Genomic DNA, 15,554 nt, shown 5'->3' with positions numbered 1-15,554 from the left:
CGTGCACGTTATTTCTGATTTCCTTGTTTCTTTTTTAATGAACACGTGTTCACTGCACGCGACAAAAAAAGAAAAAGGAAAAAGAAAAGAAATCGACCTTTTTTTTTTTTTTTTATATATATTATTTTAAGAGAATATTATAAAAATAACTATCGTCGTCAACCGCGAATATTTCGATCCCCTATTTTTCCACCAAATGCTTATTTCGGGTTCTTCACGCTCTATTTCTTGCAAATATATATATATATACATACATACATACATACATACATACATACATACATACATACACACATATATATATACACATACATACACATGGCAAATATATATATATATATATATATATGTTTAAGATTTTGATCGAAGAGAACTGACCTCATCTAAAAGTTCAACGGAGAACCCCTAAGATACATTAGAATTTGACGAAATGTAAATATTATTCGTAACCTATCCTCATCGAATAATTATGACATTACATTGATGTAAGTAGAAAGTATTACTGTTACTTATTCTTCGATTACTTCGTAGCACACACACACACACACACAAACCATAAAAACACACACACACACACACACTTTAAACAAAATCGTTACGTGCAAGGTGACGGTGAAACTCTACTATGCATCACAACATGTATAGGTTAGGTTAAATGATGAATCGACATGTAAGTACATTTCATAAATAAATACATACGAAATATATATAGATACATACGTACATAGTAGACATATGTATGTATATTATGTAAATACATATACATATATATATATATATATATATATATATATATATTCATCTTTCGTGTTAAGCTAAAAGGAACAGTATAATCTACTGTACTTAGAAATCTAATATTAGTATACCTATCCATCGATAACGTGGTTTGTATTACGAATGTGGCATTCACTTTGTATACTTTAGCTAAGAGGAAGAGATATATATACATAAATAAATTAATCTCGTTTATATATATATATATATATATATATATATATATATATATATACATCGATTTTACGAGAACGAAACTCGTTTATAACCTATATTATAAGTTGATGAAATAATAAAGAATTAAATAAATAAATGAAAGAAAGGAAAGAAAGAGTGAGAGAGAGAGAGAGAGAGAAAGAGAGAGAGAAAGAGAAAGAGAGAGACAAACCATCAAATCGTATAAATTTCTGCAAGGAAACCGTCTAATTGCGTTTCTCTCGGTTCGTGAAAGTGCGCTCGCACGCGCGCGCAAACCACACACACACACACACACACACAGAGAGAGAGAGAGAGAGAAAGAGTACGCACAAACTATCTCCCCCGCCTCGAGTCTGGCGTCATGCGCGGCGTCTCTTTATCCTGCTCTTTGTGGCCGACCGTGTCGAACAAAGGCGGCCACGAACTGTCTAGCAGTGACGTCACGTCTTATACCCCTGCCCCTCAATCCCCCCCACCTAAAAGGAACTCTGAGTCGTTGAGGGGCGACGCGTGCAAGCCGTAACGTGCTAGAGCCTAGAAGAAGTGCGCGCGCGCAGTAGCAGCACCGGGTAAGACTAGATGAGTGTGAGAGTGAGAAAGAAAGAAAGAAAGAGAGAGAGAGAGAGGGAGGGGGAGTGTGCGCTTTGTGCAAGATGTATAGGAGTAACGGAGGAGAAGAAGGTGGAGGTGGAGAAAAAGAGGAGGAGGAGGAGGAGGAGGAAGCTCAGCGACTCTGCGGAGAATCTCGCAGAGAGACAGCTGACAGTCCAATCAGCTGTAAACCCCCTATTCGTCCAACAGGTCGATGCGACCCGCCAATTCTAATCGATTCTACTAAAATATAATCGGATGGTGTGTATATGTCGAACGTGTATATATACACACACATATACGATTGTATATATATATTCATATGTATAGTGATATATGGATACACACACTTATATATATATATATATATATATATAGTGTGTGTATATGTGTATATACATTTATCTGGCGAGTAGCAAAAAAGTATAAATCATGATTAATGTATTGCTGCGAGTGAAGCACTTACAATATTAATATTAAATATTTAAAGTGTAATGTAAGATTTTAGATAGTGATAACATCTATATATGTTACGTCCCATTTAGAGAAACTTATAAAATAAATAAATAATTAAATGTATAAATAAATAATATGTATATATATATATATATATGAAGATAATAATATAATATACATTAACACAAGTATTTATCAGATATATATATATATATATATATATATATATATATATATATATTGGATATATATTGCATATGTATATTGACATATTCTTGACATATTAATTAGAAATATATTATGCAATATATACACCTGTAATCATTATAATGATATTAGTAAGAGTACTATCCATCATATTTTCCCAAGTTACATATATAATATAATAAAAGTAATTACGTATCCGGTCTTGCTTATACTCACAAACAACGAAATTTTATCATATAACGATAATGTTTATTTGTTTATAATAAACATGTGATAAGTTAATAATATCTATTTAGAAGCATATTACAAAAAACTTACTTGTTGTCAATGGCAACTTTCTCGTTGCTAGGGTATTAATTTATATTTATATTCCATATGTTAATTATAAAAAGTGAAAGTGATTCGTATTAAAAGAATAGATGGTTTTTATTTGTGTATGTGTGTATGTGTGGGATTATTATTATAAAATGATATAACAAATTAACTGAGAATCTTCTTTAACTTGCAACAAAGCATTTTTCGTAGATCTTATTATTTGGAGATAATAATGAAGACGAAAATATTATTATCATTGGATTGGTCAGATACAAATATTATTGAGACATACTGATATCTTTTTTACTGAAAAATATAATCAAAAATATATGAGATACAAAGAAGAGGCAATTCAGCTAAATAAAAAATAAACTCTGCCATTATATACATATATTACGCAAAGTATATTATTATTATATTATCAATGTCAATGCAAAAAAAAAAAAAGGAAAAGAAAAAAAAAAAATGACGCAGAGGATTGTGCGACGAGATATTCGAAACTGCGTATTAGTATCGTATAATCTTTTATAAACAAATCATCATAGGCTACACATAGAAATATTTTAAATTAATTCTCCACTTTAATATTGATTTAATTCAAATATGGCGTTTCGTAATCCTACGATATATTTGATTTAATATAAATACATAAAAGAGAAAAAAAATAAATATAATAAATATAATGCTATATAGCATATGCGTACTATATATATTACTCGTCATCACGAGATATATATAGACATATATACAAAAATAAATGGAATATATATTTCGAAAAATAAAAGAAACCTATCCAAGTAAAAAAAGATTATCTTAAACACATACGTCCTATTCGAAATTGCAGCTTTCTTCTTCTTCTTTTTTTTTTCTTTTTCTAATTGTTTGATATTTCCCATAAGCACAATTTAAAGAATATTTTTCTAAGCTCTTGTTATTTTCGAACACCGTGTATACACACAAACATCATACCATATATATATATATATACATATATATATATATGCATGCATGCATGTATGTATGCATGAATACATGTGTGGGATACGCGGGTGCGTTCCATGGAAAAGGAAAGTCGAAAGTAAAAAAGACTAGTTTAAACGATGTTTTCAACGATAAATTTCTCGTTTCGTGTTTTCTGCAAGGCACCACGAAGAGAAGAGAAGAAGAAGAAGAAGGAGGAGGAGGAGGAGGAGGAGGAGGAGGAGGAGAAGAGTGTTCGAAGCACGCGTTCTTTCTCACACCGCGAACGGTGTGCAACTTTAAATAAACACACATACACACACACGCATGCACACACCACACACACACACACATATATATATATATCTGGGCAAAGAGTGGAACGAGCGCAGCGCTTACACGGCTTTGAGTTTAGTTAATTCGGGTCATCGTCCTTCAACCACTCTCCTCGTCGTACCCGTTTCATTTTCTTTCTGATCCCTCTCTTCCACCATGGTCTCTACTCCTCGTCGTTACCATCCCCCACTTCCCTCCTGCCCCGCCCACCAATTCTCTCATTCTCCTTTGGTAGAAACGAAACGAGACGCGGCTACGCGTGACCTGGCCCTCTCTCCCCCCACCGATCCACTATGTATATCGATATATTTTCTTTTCTCTCTCTCTCTTTAGTTTTCTTTTTTTCTTTGTTTTTTTTTTTTTTTTTTTTTTTTTCTTACGATGCAGACGTTGTTTACCCAATCGTTGATATTTTCCTTGTAAACGTAAGAATTTTTGCTGTTGTTAATATTAATCTTTCTTTTTTTCTTTCTGTCTTTCCTTTTTTTTTTTTTTTCATTTTTCATTTTTCATTTTTCATTTATATTATCGATCAAAAAAGAAAACAAAAGAAATAAGGATAAAATAAAAGAAAAAAATATATGTATAAAAAAAAAAAAAAGAAGAAGAAGAAAAAAATGGAGAAACGAAACGTCGAGACATTTGCAAATTTGCAAAAGACTTTCTCGAAGGATCCTTAAGAAGGAGGGAAGCGTGATGAAAAATCAAAACGATAAAGGAAAGAAGAGAAAAGAAAGAAAAAGAAAAATAATATAAGTCAAAATCAAAATATGAATTGACGAAGAATAATCATAATCGTGAAAACACACGCGCCTTCTTTTTTCTTCCTACATATTACGAAAACACATCATTCACACGCACACGCACACATACGCACAGATAGAGATAGAGATAGAGATAGTGAGAGAGAGAGAGAGATAGAGAGAGAGAGAGAGAGAGAGAGAGATAGAAACACTGATAACAGCGCTCCCTGATGTTTTTACGACGCGCCGTTTCGAATCAGCTGTGGCGTGTGTACAAAACAATAATACGCGGGGCGTTGGATTTTATCATCATTCATCGTATGACATTGCCAACGTTAAATTCATGATATTCGTAGAACGTTTACGGTTAATTATTGTTCTCATAAAAATTTGCATATATTATAATAACAATAAGAAAATTGCAATTTACAGAAAGAGATAGAGAAAAATGGGGAGGAAAAAAAAACAAAAAAGAAAAGAAAAAAACTTTGCTCTCTTTCTTCTTCATCTCTGACGAAAATAAAATCGAATGGGATTGTACCTTTCACGTTTTCCCTTTTTTTCTTTTTTTTTTTTTTTTTTTTATCTCAGACCTTCCCCATTCGACGCCATCTTTCATTCGTACGAGGAGACAATACGTTCCTACGACAATAATGATCTCGTTCGATTAAATTCGAAGAGAAATATTTTTATCATAATGAAAGTTTAAATGCACTTTACGATTTCCTCGATATATATATATATATATATATAGAAATTTTTGATAATCGTGATATATCCGAGGAATGATTTTCGAGTGTCGTCGTTGTCGTCGTCGTCGAGTTGTATCAAAACGAGTCCTTTCTTCCACCCGGTCAAGTATCTCCTCGAGCGTTAAGATCGAAAGGCGTAGCAAGAAGAGAGAGAGAAAGAGAGAGAGAAAGAGAGAGAGAGAGAGAGAGAGAGAGAGAGAAAGAGAGAGCATTGCACTTCCGTGGGGATCGTAGCGCACGCTCATGAAGGATCAACATGAAACGAAAGAGAGAAAGAGAAAATAAGAACTATTCGTTCTTCCTATCTTTTTCTATTTCTTTTCTAATTTTCTTTATCTCTATCTATCTATCTCTTTCTTCCTCTCTCTCTCTCTCTCTCTCTCTCTCTATCACATAATTCATATATATTTTGAAGCAAAAGACGCACGTGTGCGGACGTGACAGTCGAGTTTGGTTAGATGGCAGATTGCGTTGGTTCATGATGTATATATACATATATATATATATATATATATATATGTGGGAGAAGAAGCATGCACGCACGTATATGCACGTACACACACATACACATTACAAAAACACATACAGACGTGGGCGCAGAGAGAGTATGTAGATTGTGGCAAGAGGCACTTAAAGAATATAACAGAGGATAGACAGAGACAGATAGAAAAGAAGAAAAGAGAAAGAGAGAGAGAGAGAGAGAAAGAGAGAAAGAGGAGGGATAGAGATAGGTAGATCGTAATATAAGAACGAGTAATAATATCGTTTCGGAGATTATTTTTTCTATATTTTTCTTTTCTTTTTATTCTTAATATAAAAAAAAGAAAAAGAGAGGAAAATAATTCTCCCCTCTCCCTCTCACATATAAGAATAAACGCGAGCGCGAGATGATAACGGTAAAACGAGTTGCAAAGGGAGGCGACGGCCCTGGACGTGAGTCTTCTCTCTCTCTCTTCTCTCTCTCTCACTCTCGCTAGTCTCGGGCAGCTGACGGTGGCCGCGAGCGTCAGCTGAGAGCGTACACAAAGGCTATGTACCGCGCACACAATTCGATGCGCGCATAGAAAAGCATATATATATATATATATATATATATATATATATATATATATATAAAAAGAGAGAAAGAGAATAAGTCACGATGAAAACATTTGGTCATTTTTAAGACGAAGAAAACTTATGAGTACGAACGATCATATTAAATGAAATTTGTGTGTGTGTATATATATATATATACATATACACACATATTTGTTGTCCTTTCTGAAGCTTCCTAAAAGAAAAATGGAGGAGAGAGAGATAGAGAGAGAGAGAGAAAGTATCTAAAAAAAAAAGAAAAGCAAAAGGTATTGCGTAGTTGGAGAGAGAGACATAACGCACGTATGTACGTACGGGGCTGTTATAATCGCGCTTCGTGGACGCTCTCTGCTACATGAGCGTCTAAACCGATTCATTTGTCGAACTGATCGACACTACCATAACAGCAGCAGCAGCAGCAGCAGCAGCAGCAGTAGTAGTAGTAGTAGTAGTAGTAGTAGTAGTTCGACTAGGATTATGACGTCTCCAATATATATATATATATTATATCGTATACGATGGGATTCATCAATATATATGTAAATTTTTTTTTTCGTCTAAAGAAGTTCATAACTAAAAAGAGAGAAACACACGGACAGACAAGACAGACAGACAGAGAGAGAGAGAGAGAGAGAGAGAGAGAGAGAGAGAGAGACAGAGAGAAAGAGAGAGAACGATACATAGAAATAATCGAAAGAATAGTTATACTCTTTATTTTATTGTTATTGTTGTTGTCATAGTCGTCCTCGTCGTTGTCGTCGTCGTTGTCATAGTCCTAATCTTAGTCATAATCGACTCGTCGTCGTTGTTATTTCTTTCTCTGTCTCTCTCTCTCTCTCTCGCCCCGTTTTCCCTTCGTAAACGATATCCTTCTTTTTTTTCCTCTCTCTATTTTCCCCGAGGAACATTACGCACCTCCATATGCATCCGTGGCCGCGACAGCGACGAGCAACGAAGCGCGTGTCCTCGTTCCTTCTCGTTCGTTCGTTCGTTAGTTAGCTCCTCTTCTTCTTCTTCTTCTTCTTCTTCTTCTTCTTCTTCTTCCTCTTCCTCCTCCTTTTCTTCCTCTTCTTTCTCTTCTTCTTCTTTTTCTTACTCCTTCTCCTCCCTCTCTTCTTCACTTGCTTGTTATTCTTATTATTTCTCTCTTATTTTGTCAGAATAATTCTCAGTAAGAGATTTATTTATTTATTTGTTTGTTTATTTATTTTATTTATTTATTTATTTATTTATCGTTGGTTAACGTTGCGTTCGCGCGTCTCTCTTGATTTTATTCTTTTGTGGGTGGCACGCTATTTCGTTTTAACGCAATGCCACGAATAACAACGTCGACGAAAACAAGAACGGCTCGTCCTGATCATCACTAAACGCGAAAAACGGTCGCGTCCACCGTAGTAGCGTAGTAGCACCTTTACTCCGCTGCTGATCGACTCGGCGTCGCGTTCGATTTATTTCGGTTCGTCCGCAGGCGGCGGGACAGCGCACGACAACGCGACGACAGTAGTGGTGGTGGTGGTGGTAGTGCTGGTGGTGGTGATGGTAATGGTAGGTGGTGGTGGTGATGATGGTATAAGAGAGAAATATCTCTTAAACGCGCATGCGCCATATTAAAGCCCGTATACAATTTCCGGACATTGCCGTTAGTTCGTATCGTGGCGCTGTCGTCTCTTCTTAATTCAATTCATGTTTTCCTTCTTTCTCACCAGACTGCGCTTTCCTTTTCTTCCCATTTCTTCTACGTTCTTCTCTATCTCTCTATCTCTTTTTCTTCTTCCTATCCAACTGTTTTTTCTTCTTCTTCGTATAACCTTTCATCCATCCATCCATATCTTTTCTCTTTCTCTCTGTCTCTCTCTTCGTTTCTTTTGTCTTGCTCGTGTTCGGACAATATTTTTCTTTATTTCCCCCCTCCCTCCCGCCTGTCCGCCGATATGCGTTTTCTCTTTCCCCTTTGGCCCCGTTTGCAATGCAATCCGTACTTTTCTTTCTTTCTTTATCTCTTTTTTTCCTCTCTCTCTCTCTCTCTTTCAAAGAATTCCCTTCTTCAATCTGTTTTTATAAAAATTTTCGCATGATCGTTCGTGTATGAATTACTATTAATTCTTTTCTTTTTTTTTTTTGTTCTCTTCTTCTCTTCTTTCCTTCGTACAATTTTTTCGATGATCAATTTTCTAATGCGAGTTCCTCGTAGATAAAGTTATTACTTATATTCCGGATCTTATCTTAAGATCGGATAAACTGGTATTACTTTTCCATTGTATCGTATGCGGTATCAAGAATTGTCGTCATAATCGTTTCGTTATTTTATTATCAGTTGGCTCGAATGAAACGTCTTTAACTTTTTTTTTCCTTTCTCCTTTACATTTTCTTTCGTTAATATACTTGGTAAGCGCACAGGAATATGTATGTATGTAGAGTTTTGATAGTGCGCTCTTTGCTTTATCTTTCGATCCTCGATGACGTTCAAAATTAGAAATATATTCCCGCTCAAGTGAGAATTGTTAAGGATGAACTTAACCGATGAATCTCTTGAAAAATCACGTTAATGATTTTGAAGGAAAAAAAACGGGGAAGAAAAAAAAAAGAAAAAACGAAGGAAAAAAAAAATATAACCAGAAATAATAATTTGCGTATAAGCTAAGTCCAATTCGCAAAGTAAATCCGTAAAATCCTTAAACGATTGAAATGAGATAAACTCGCGAACGTATAGCGTGGAGTATAATAAAATATTTGTAATTTTCCAAGAGATGAAATCTTATCATCGTTATTTGCTTTAATAAGTACGTTTTTCAAAGGATCTACCGTTAACTATACCTACTACCTCTACTACCAACTATACTCTACTACTCTAATAATAATTAATCCGTTCTATTCATGAAAACGCGTATCGGTTTACGATACTCTCTCTCTTTCTCTCTTTCTCTCTTTCCTCAATGAGGCACGTTCGTTCTGGAAAAGAAGCATGCGTGAATGTTAAAACTACATAGGAAAGCTACCTTTATTCGTACTTTTTCTTCGCATATTTTTTTTTGTGGTTTTTTTTTCTTTTTTTTTCTTTTTTTTTTTTTTTGCGCAATTCTATTACATATTACAATTCTTTTGACAAGTCTAAAATCACATTCTATTACAAAATCCTGCTAAGCTGGGTATTTTGCGAAAACTTTTTTTTAGACGCACTTCGCGTATATTGTATTACCAAATAGAAGGAAAAAAAAATTATGTGTATATATATATATATATACATATACATACATACATACATACATACATACATACATACATACATAGATACATATATATATATATATATATATACATATATTGAATATTGAAAACATCAAAGTCAAGAATGTATGAAGTACGGGAAGAGACTACAAAAAAAAAAAAAAATCCAAGGAACACATAATAAACAGACAAAAGTTAATTGGCCATTTATATATAAAATATTTTTCCTGTTCCGAATTGTTTGTTTCTTTTTGTTTGTTTTTGTTTTTTTTTTTTTTTTTTTTTTTAGCGTATAGAAATCACTGGTGGTTTGTCTATGTGTATTGCCGACGCTTCTTCCTCTTCCTTTCCCCTCCCCTTAAAAAATCGATAGCTTGATTAAAAACTTTGTCACGATTGCGTAATCGAACGAATTGGTCACTTTGAACAGCGACTCACAATTTCGTATTAATGCGTAACAATTAACGCAACAATTGCACTATGCCTGCCACCCTCTTCTTTTCTTTCTCCTTTCTTTCACCCCATCTCTTTCTCTCTCATACTATCCCTCTCTCTCTCTCTCTCTCTCTCTCTCTCTCTCTCTCTCTCTCTCTCTCTCTCGTGTGTCTATAAACCTTTAGTTTTTTTCTTTTTTCTTTTTCTTTAAGGTTCGCATTTGCATTCTCACATTCAATATATTTTCTTCCTCTCACTTCCGAACGTTCCTAGCATGGAGAATAACAACAAAGCAGTATTTCAAAGCAGCAACACATAACGGACTTATTTTTATCTTTGTTTATTCAATATGTATTTTCTTATAAAGAGTGACGTCCTACGTAAGTAAAAGTAAATGAAAAAGAAATTCAGCAAACGATAGTTAATATATTCATTAAAATTCTTCTTCTCGTTAAGGCAACTAATTTGTTTAGTTTCATTTTTATATCTAGATTAAATGATATATATATATATATATATATATATATATATATATATATACATATATATATTTATATATATATATATATATATGTATATATATAAAGTATATGTAAAACACTAATATATGGTTATTTTTATTTTCTTGTTACAAGCCTTACATTATTAGAATATAATAATATGTATACTTTGTATATATACTCTTGTAATAAAATTGATTACTTCGTACTCGACTCTATAGATAATAAATATATCTAGTATGTAATGTTAGTACAAGAGAAGTGCGTGCAGAGGGTGGCAGCAGGGTGCGCATTTGGGAGTGCTATTGTTCCGGGGACTTTCCAGTCCCTTCGCTTTAAACCGTCTCACATGGTGACATTCAACTGTATTGCTTTTGTGTCCACGGAACACGCTTGTTGTTGCTGCTGTTGCTGCTGCTGTTGTACCTGTTGCTGGACTTGTTGTTGAACTTGTTGCTGTATTGCTTGCAACTGAATTGTTTTAGTATCGACGGTACACGTTTGTTGTTGTTGCTGTGGCTGCTGCTGCTGCTGCTGTTGAACCTGTTGCTGTTGCGCCTGCTGCTGCTGTTGCGCCTGCTGCTGCTGCTGCGCCTGCTGTTGCTGCTGGACCTGCTGCTGCTGCTGCGCCTGCTGCTGTTGCTGGGCTTGCTGTTGCTGTTGAGCTTGTTGAGCGGCGGCTTGTGCCGCTTGTCTTTGTTGTTGCCGAAGTATACTCGGCGGAGGATCCATGTGCTGACGTTGATGTAATAACAAATGATTCTTCTGGAAGAAAGCCTTTCCACACTTGTCACACACGTGTGACCTTATATGACAACTGCCGTCCGTGTGGCGTCGTTGATGTTGCGACAGTCCATGCTTTTGAGCAAATCCGCGGCCACAATCCGGACAGATATGTGGTTTTGGTTTAGGACCCGAACCAACTGGTGGCGATGTTTGCGTTGCACCGTGCATATGGCTAACACCGGGTGTTCCGATAGGTCCATTCATCTGGAAATATTTATTACTTAGTTTTCGTGATACCTTTCCGAAAAACGAGTATAGGCAATTACCTGGTGGGTTCCAGGAGTATTTGGAGTTAGGAAGTGTCCAGGAGTTTGTTGGAAGGCAGCTGCTAACCCACATAAATCCGTTACTAATGTTCGATCACCAGAATGTAGCCTTAAGTGTAAGGTAAGGGCTTCTCTGTTTGGAAAATCTAATCCACACTCCCTGAAATAATAAACTTGATGTTATCGATGTGTTACCTTCGCAAGGGCTATGCGCAAGGCTCAATCTTAATTTTTCTGACACTTTCTGTTGTCATTTATGCATCTGACGTACCTGCACGTAAGAGACTTTTCATCTGTACTCGTATTGTTATTGTGAATCTTGGAGTGCGTAACTAAATCTACTTTACGCGGGAATGCCTCTCCACAAACGGTGCAAGCAAAAGGTGTTTCTCCTGTATGTAAACGCATGTGTGCTAATAGCGTTCTCTTCTGTAAAAATTCTTTACCACAAACAGTACACGAATGTGGAATCCTACCATGTAACCGACCATGGTTTACTAGTTCAAACTTCCTTTGAAACGTAGCCCCACAATCATGACAAACAAATGGATGTAAACTGCCATGGAAGCGCGAATGCATTGTTAAATGATCCTTTTGCGAAAAGGATTCTCCACATTCTTCGCAAACAAATGGCCTTTCTCCAGAATGAAATTTACTATGAGTGACTAAATGGCGTTTAAGAGGAAACGCTCTTCCACATTCCTGGCAAACAAATGGCCTCTCTCTTGTATGTACCCGAGTATGTGTTACAAGGTGATGTTTTAACGTAAAGGACTTTTTACATTCTCGACATTGATAAGGTCTTTCCGCACTGTGTAAGAGCAAGTGGGTATGAAGACAATGTTTGTGAGCGAAACTCTTGCCACAATGAACGCATATATGAGGTCTCTCTCCTGTGTGTACTCTTGCATGTGTGGTTAAATGATGCTTCAGTAGAAATGACTTCCCACATTCAGAACAGGAATATGGTCTTTCCTTAGGTACACGAACTTGGCTCCCCATATCTTGCTGTTGCTTAACTTTAGTCTCGATTTGAGTAGTGTTTACATGAGTCAAGACGTGTCCAAAGTGAGCTGTGCCATCCGTTTGACTGGTAGTAACGTTATTGGAGTTTGCTTGATTAGATGCAGCTGCTGCCCTTTTCATTAAAATTTCATTGCACTCTTCTGCAGTAAGCTGCAAAGGTCCAAGCGGTGTCATGAAATGCTTACTCATGGCATGCTTATCAGCTGTGGTAAAAACTAAGGTGTTTGAAAATAGAGAAGGTGGAGGCGTTGGTTGTGAAGCATCACACTGACAACCTCCCTTTTCACAATTCAATGGGAAAACATCATGATGCTTTTTAGTGCGAACATGAGAACCATGTGTTTGATTATGAGCTCCTGTGTGACCGTGGTGGGTAGTAGGAGTTTGTTGACAACTTTCATTCATAGCGAACATAGGTCTGCGATGAGCACTATTAACGTTTTTTGCTGGTTTGATATCGACTTGTATCTTTTGACTGGAACCTTGGTCCTGATTGTTATTAACAGCGTAACTAATATTTGTAGCAAGCTCGCTCTGTGCGTTCTCTCGGGTTTCGGTACCAGGCCCACCAAAGGACCAGGCATACCCGAATCCTGCTCCGGCGTTGCCAGGGGTTGTACACATATTTGCAAGGGTAACAATGGAGGGGTTGGTTTGGCTGGAGGCTATATCGGTAGGCCTCTCTGTCTCTGTCAACGCATCCTCTGTACAAATTCTCTCCACTATGACAAATTGATCGGATGGAAATATTTTGATTGGGTCTAAGTCAACCTACCGGTCACACTCCTCTTTCTTCTTCTTGATTACATGCTTTGGGTAACATATCTGTCTGAGTAGGATCTAACCGGTCACTTATATGAGTAATACTAGAAACATTGAAAGTACTTTTAGACAGTCACAAGGTAATATGTAATAAAGGAGCACCAAGGGTCTTATCAAGACCTCGTGATGGTCATGCGTGGCATAAGATATGTAAATGGTTCGAAATTCTGTGTTGGCGCGCTTCGACCCCTCTGGCTCCGACGCACGCAGCCTCCGGGTGGCGGAGGCGAGGGTCCCCGAAAATTTGGTGCAGGCGGCAGAGGGGGCCCCGTGTGCACCCGCAAAACCAGAGTTCGCCTATTCTAGAGCCGTGTTTTTCTATAGTTTGCCGCGCCACCGTGCGCCACCGAAATTAATACGGCGATCCCAACGGTACTCTTTAGATCGTACCGCCTCACCGATTCTTCCTATCGGTCTTCTCGGCGTCCACGGGTCTTCGAAGACAACCTCCACCTTTCTCTAACGGCACTCCCACACGCTCACTTACACTCCACGATATTTTACCGTACTTTACGACGCGACTTTTCCACATTAACTCGCACATGTACGCGACCGACCGTCATTAATTTTATAAAATTCCATATTTTATTGTCCATACAAAATAGCCTCATATATCGGCCATTTTATTTGTAAACTACCAAAAAACAATGTTGCCAACGTACGCGCTGGTTTTGGAGGGAGCGAAGCTTGAGCATAGCGTCACCGTATACTTCCGTGCTGGCAGCACTGCAGCTCGCAGCGCGGACAGATATTTTTCCGCCATATTCAAATGCATTCAACGCGATCCTATCATAATTCGATTTATATCTTTGCTTTTTCTTTCTTTTTTTCCCCCCACTTTTTTCTTTTCCTTTCTACTTCTACCTTTTTCCTTTTTTTCTTTTTTCCTTTTTTCAATTTTTTCTCTTACAAACATTTTCTTCTTCATTTATTTTTCCCTTTTTTTTCTCTTTTTCTTTTTTCCTTTTTCTCCTTTTTTTTTTCCTCCTACCAATATAACTCTTACTTACCCAATAACTTACCAATGGCTCTTCAAACGAGGAAAGAAAATGATGTTATCGGCTTAATATATCTCGAATCTCGCTTCTCTGATTAAAACTAAACGCCTTCGGATAAGAATCCATCATCGTGGTATAGTTCTTATCGCATTCGCGAACCAATCATTATCATATACGCGAATCAATTATTTACTCAAATAATTGAACTTACTAAGAAGATCTCGTTGGTTTAATAATCTTATCGCGAATATTAATATTCCTTGAAAAAGCGAAATGTTTCCGTATGGACGATTTTTTTCGAAAGACGAGAAATGAAAAATAGGTAAAGAATACAAAAAAAAAAAAAAAAAAAGAAAGAATACAAAAAAAAAAAAGAAAAAGAGAAAAAAGAATAATTTTCTGAAATCAATCCGAGGCTTTCTTTCTTCTTTTTTTTTTTCTTTTTTTCTTCTTTTTCTTTTTTTTTTTTTTTTCGTCGATCTGATAAGAAATCAACTCGCTGCGGGCAGGTTTCGTTTCCTAACAAAAAAAAAAAAAAAAAAAAAAAAAAAGACAAAAAAAAAAAGAAAGAAGGATTGAAGAGACACGGAATCGCATGCGGGACGTAATAATAATCAATTGAGCTTATAATTCACGTTCTCGACGAAAATAAAATGAAAAGGAGACGGAACTCATTGCGGATCTTCCTATCGTTTTCCTATTTTTCCTGGAAATAAGAAAAAAAAAAAAAAAAAAGAAAAAAAAAAGAAAAAAAAAGAAAAGGAGAGAAAAAAAAGAAAGAAAAAAAATATAAGAGAGTGCACTCAGCTTCGAATCATTGCATCAGTGTCAACACATTGATACGTTGTCGACCGTCAGACGACCAATTGTTTACTAAATTGAAACATCAATATCAGAATCGAATGAAGGAATAAATAAAACACGCCTAATCACATTTTTTTATATCCTAGACCTCACCTCTTTCCACTTCTCCTCCTTATTTCTTTTTTTCTTTTTGTTCTTTTTCTTTCTTTTTTATTTTTTTTATTTTTTTTATTTTTTTTTCTATATTTTCTTTTATTTATTTACTCTTTTTTTCTTCTCTTTT

General features: G+C 36.0%; 2 protein-coding genes across 5 annotated transcripts in view; both read right to left on the bottom strand.

The window, feature by feature from the left end:
- The window catches only part of LOC124432288 (protein yippee-like 1), a 27,575-nt gene extending 19,421 nt beyond the window's left edge, over positions 1–8,154 (bottom strand). The window contains exon 1 of one of the 4 annotated variants that reach the window (XM_046981087.1): positions 7,325–8,154. The gene's annotated coding sequence lies outside the window, so the exon portion shown is untranslated. The other 3 variants (XM_046981090.1, XM_046981088.1, XM_046981089.1) reach the window with 3 other exon arrangements.
- A 2,526-nt stretch (positions 8,155–10,680) lies between these two features.
- Positions 10,681–14,310, bottom strand: LOC124432238 (zinc finger protein 2-like). Its single transcript, XM_046980976.1, has 3 exons — positions 11,893–14,310; positions 11,622–11,781; positions 10,681–11,559 (listed from the first exon to the last, which is right to left on the bottom strand). The coding sequence occupies exons 1-3, from the start codon at positions 13,269–13,271 to the stop codon at positions 10,915–10,917; spliced, it is 2,184 nt and encodes a 727-aa protein (XP_046836932.1). The 5' UTR covers positions 13,272–14,310; the 3' UTR covers positions 10,681–10,914.
- Positions 14,311–15,554: the final 1,244 nt, after the last annotated feature.

The sequence above is a fragment of the Vespa crabro genome, chromosome 24, assembly GCF_910589235.1.
Source record: "Vespa crabro chromosome 24, iyVesCrab1.2, whole genome shotgun sequence".
Taxonomy (NCBI): domain Eukaryota; kingdom Metazoa; phylum Arthropoda; class Insecta; order Hymenoptera; family Vespidae; genus Vespa; species Vespa crabro.
This window is presented reverse-complemented; position numbering and strand designations above follow the sequence as displayed.

Excerpts from the sequence above, each read along its gene's own strand:
- LOC124432238 (XM_046980976.1), bottom strand. The coding sequence starts at position 13,271 with ATGTGTACAACCCCTGGCAACGCCGGAGCAGGATTCGGGTATGCCTGG. Across the intron at positions 11,782-11,892 it reads GAAAAGTCTCTTACGTGCAG|GGAGTGTGGATTAGATTTTC; the intron begins GTACGTCAGATG and ends TTATTATTTCAG. Across the intron at positions 11,560-11,621 it reads ATACTCCTGGAACCCACCAG|ATGAATGGACCTATCGGAAC; the intron begins GTAATTGCCTAT and ends AAATATTTCCAG.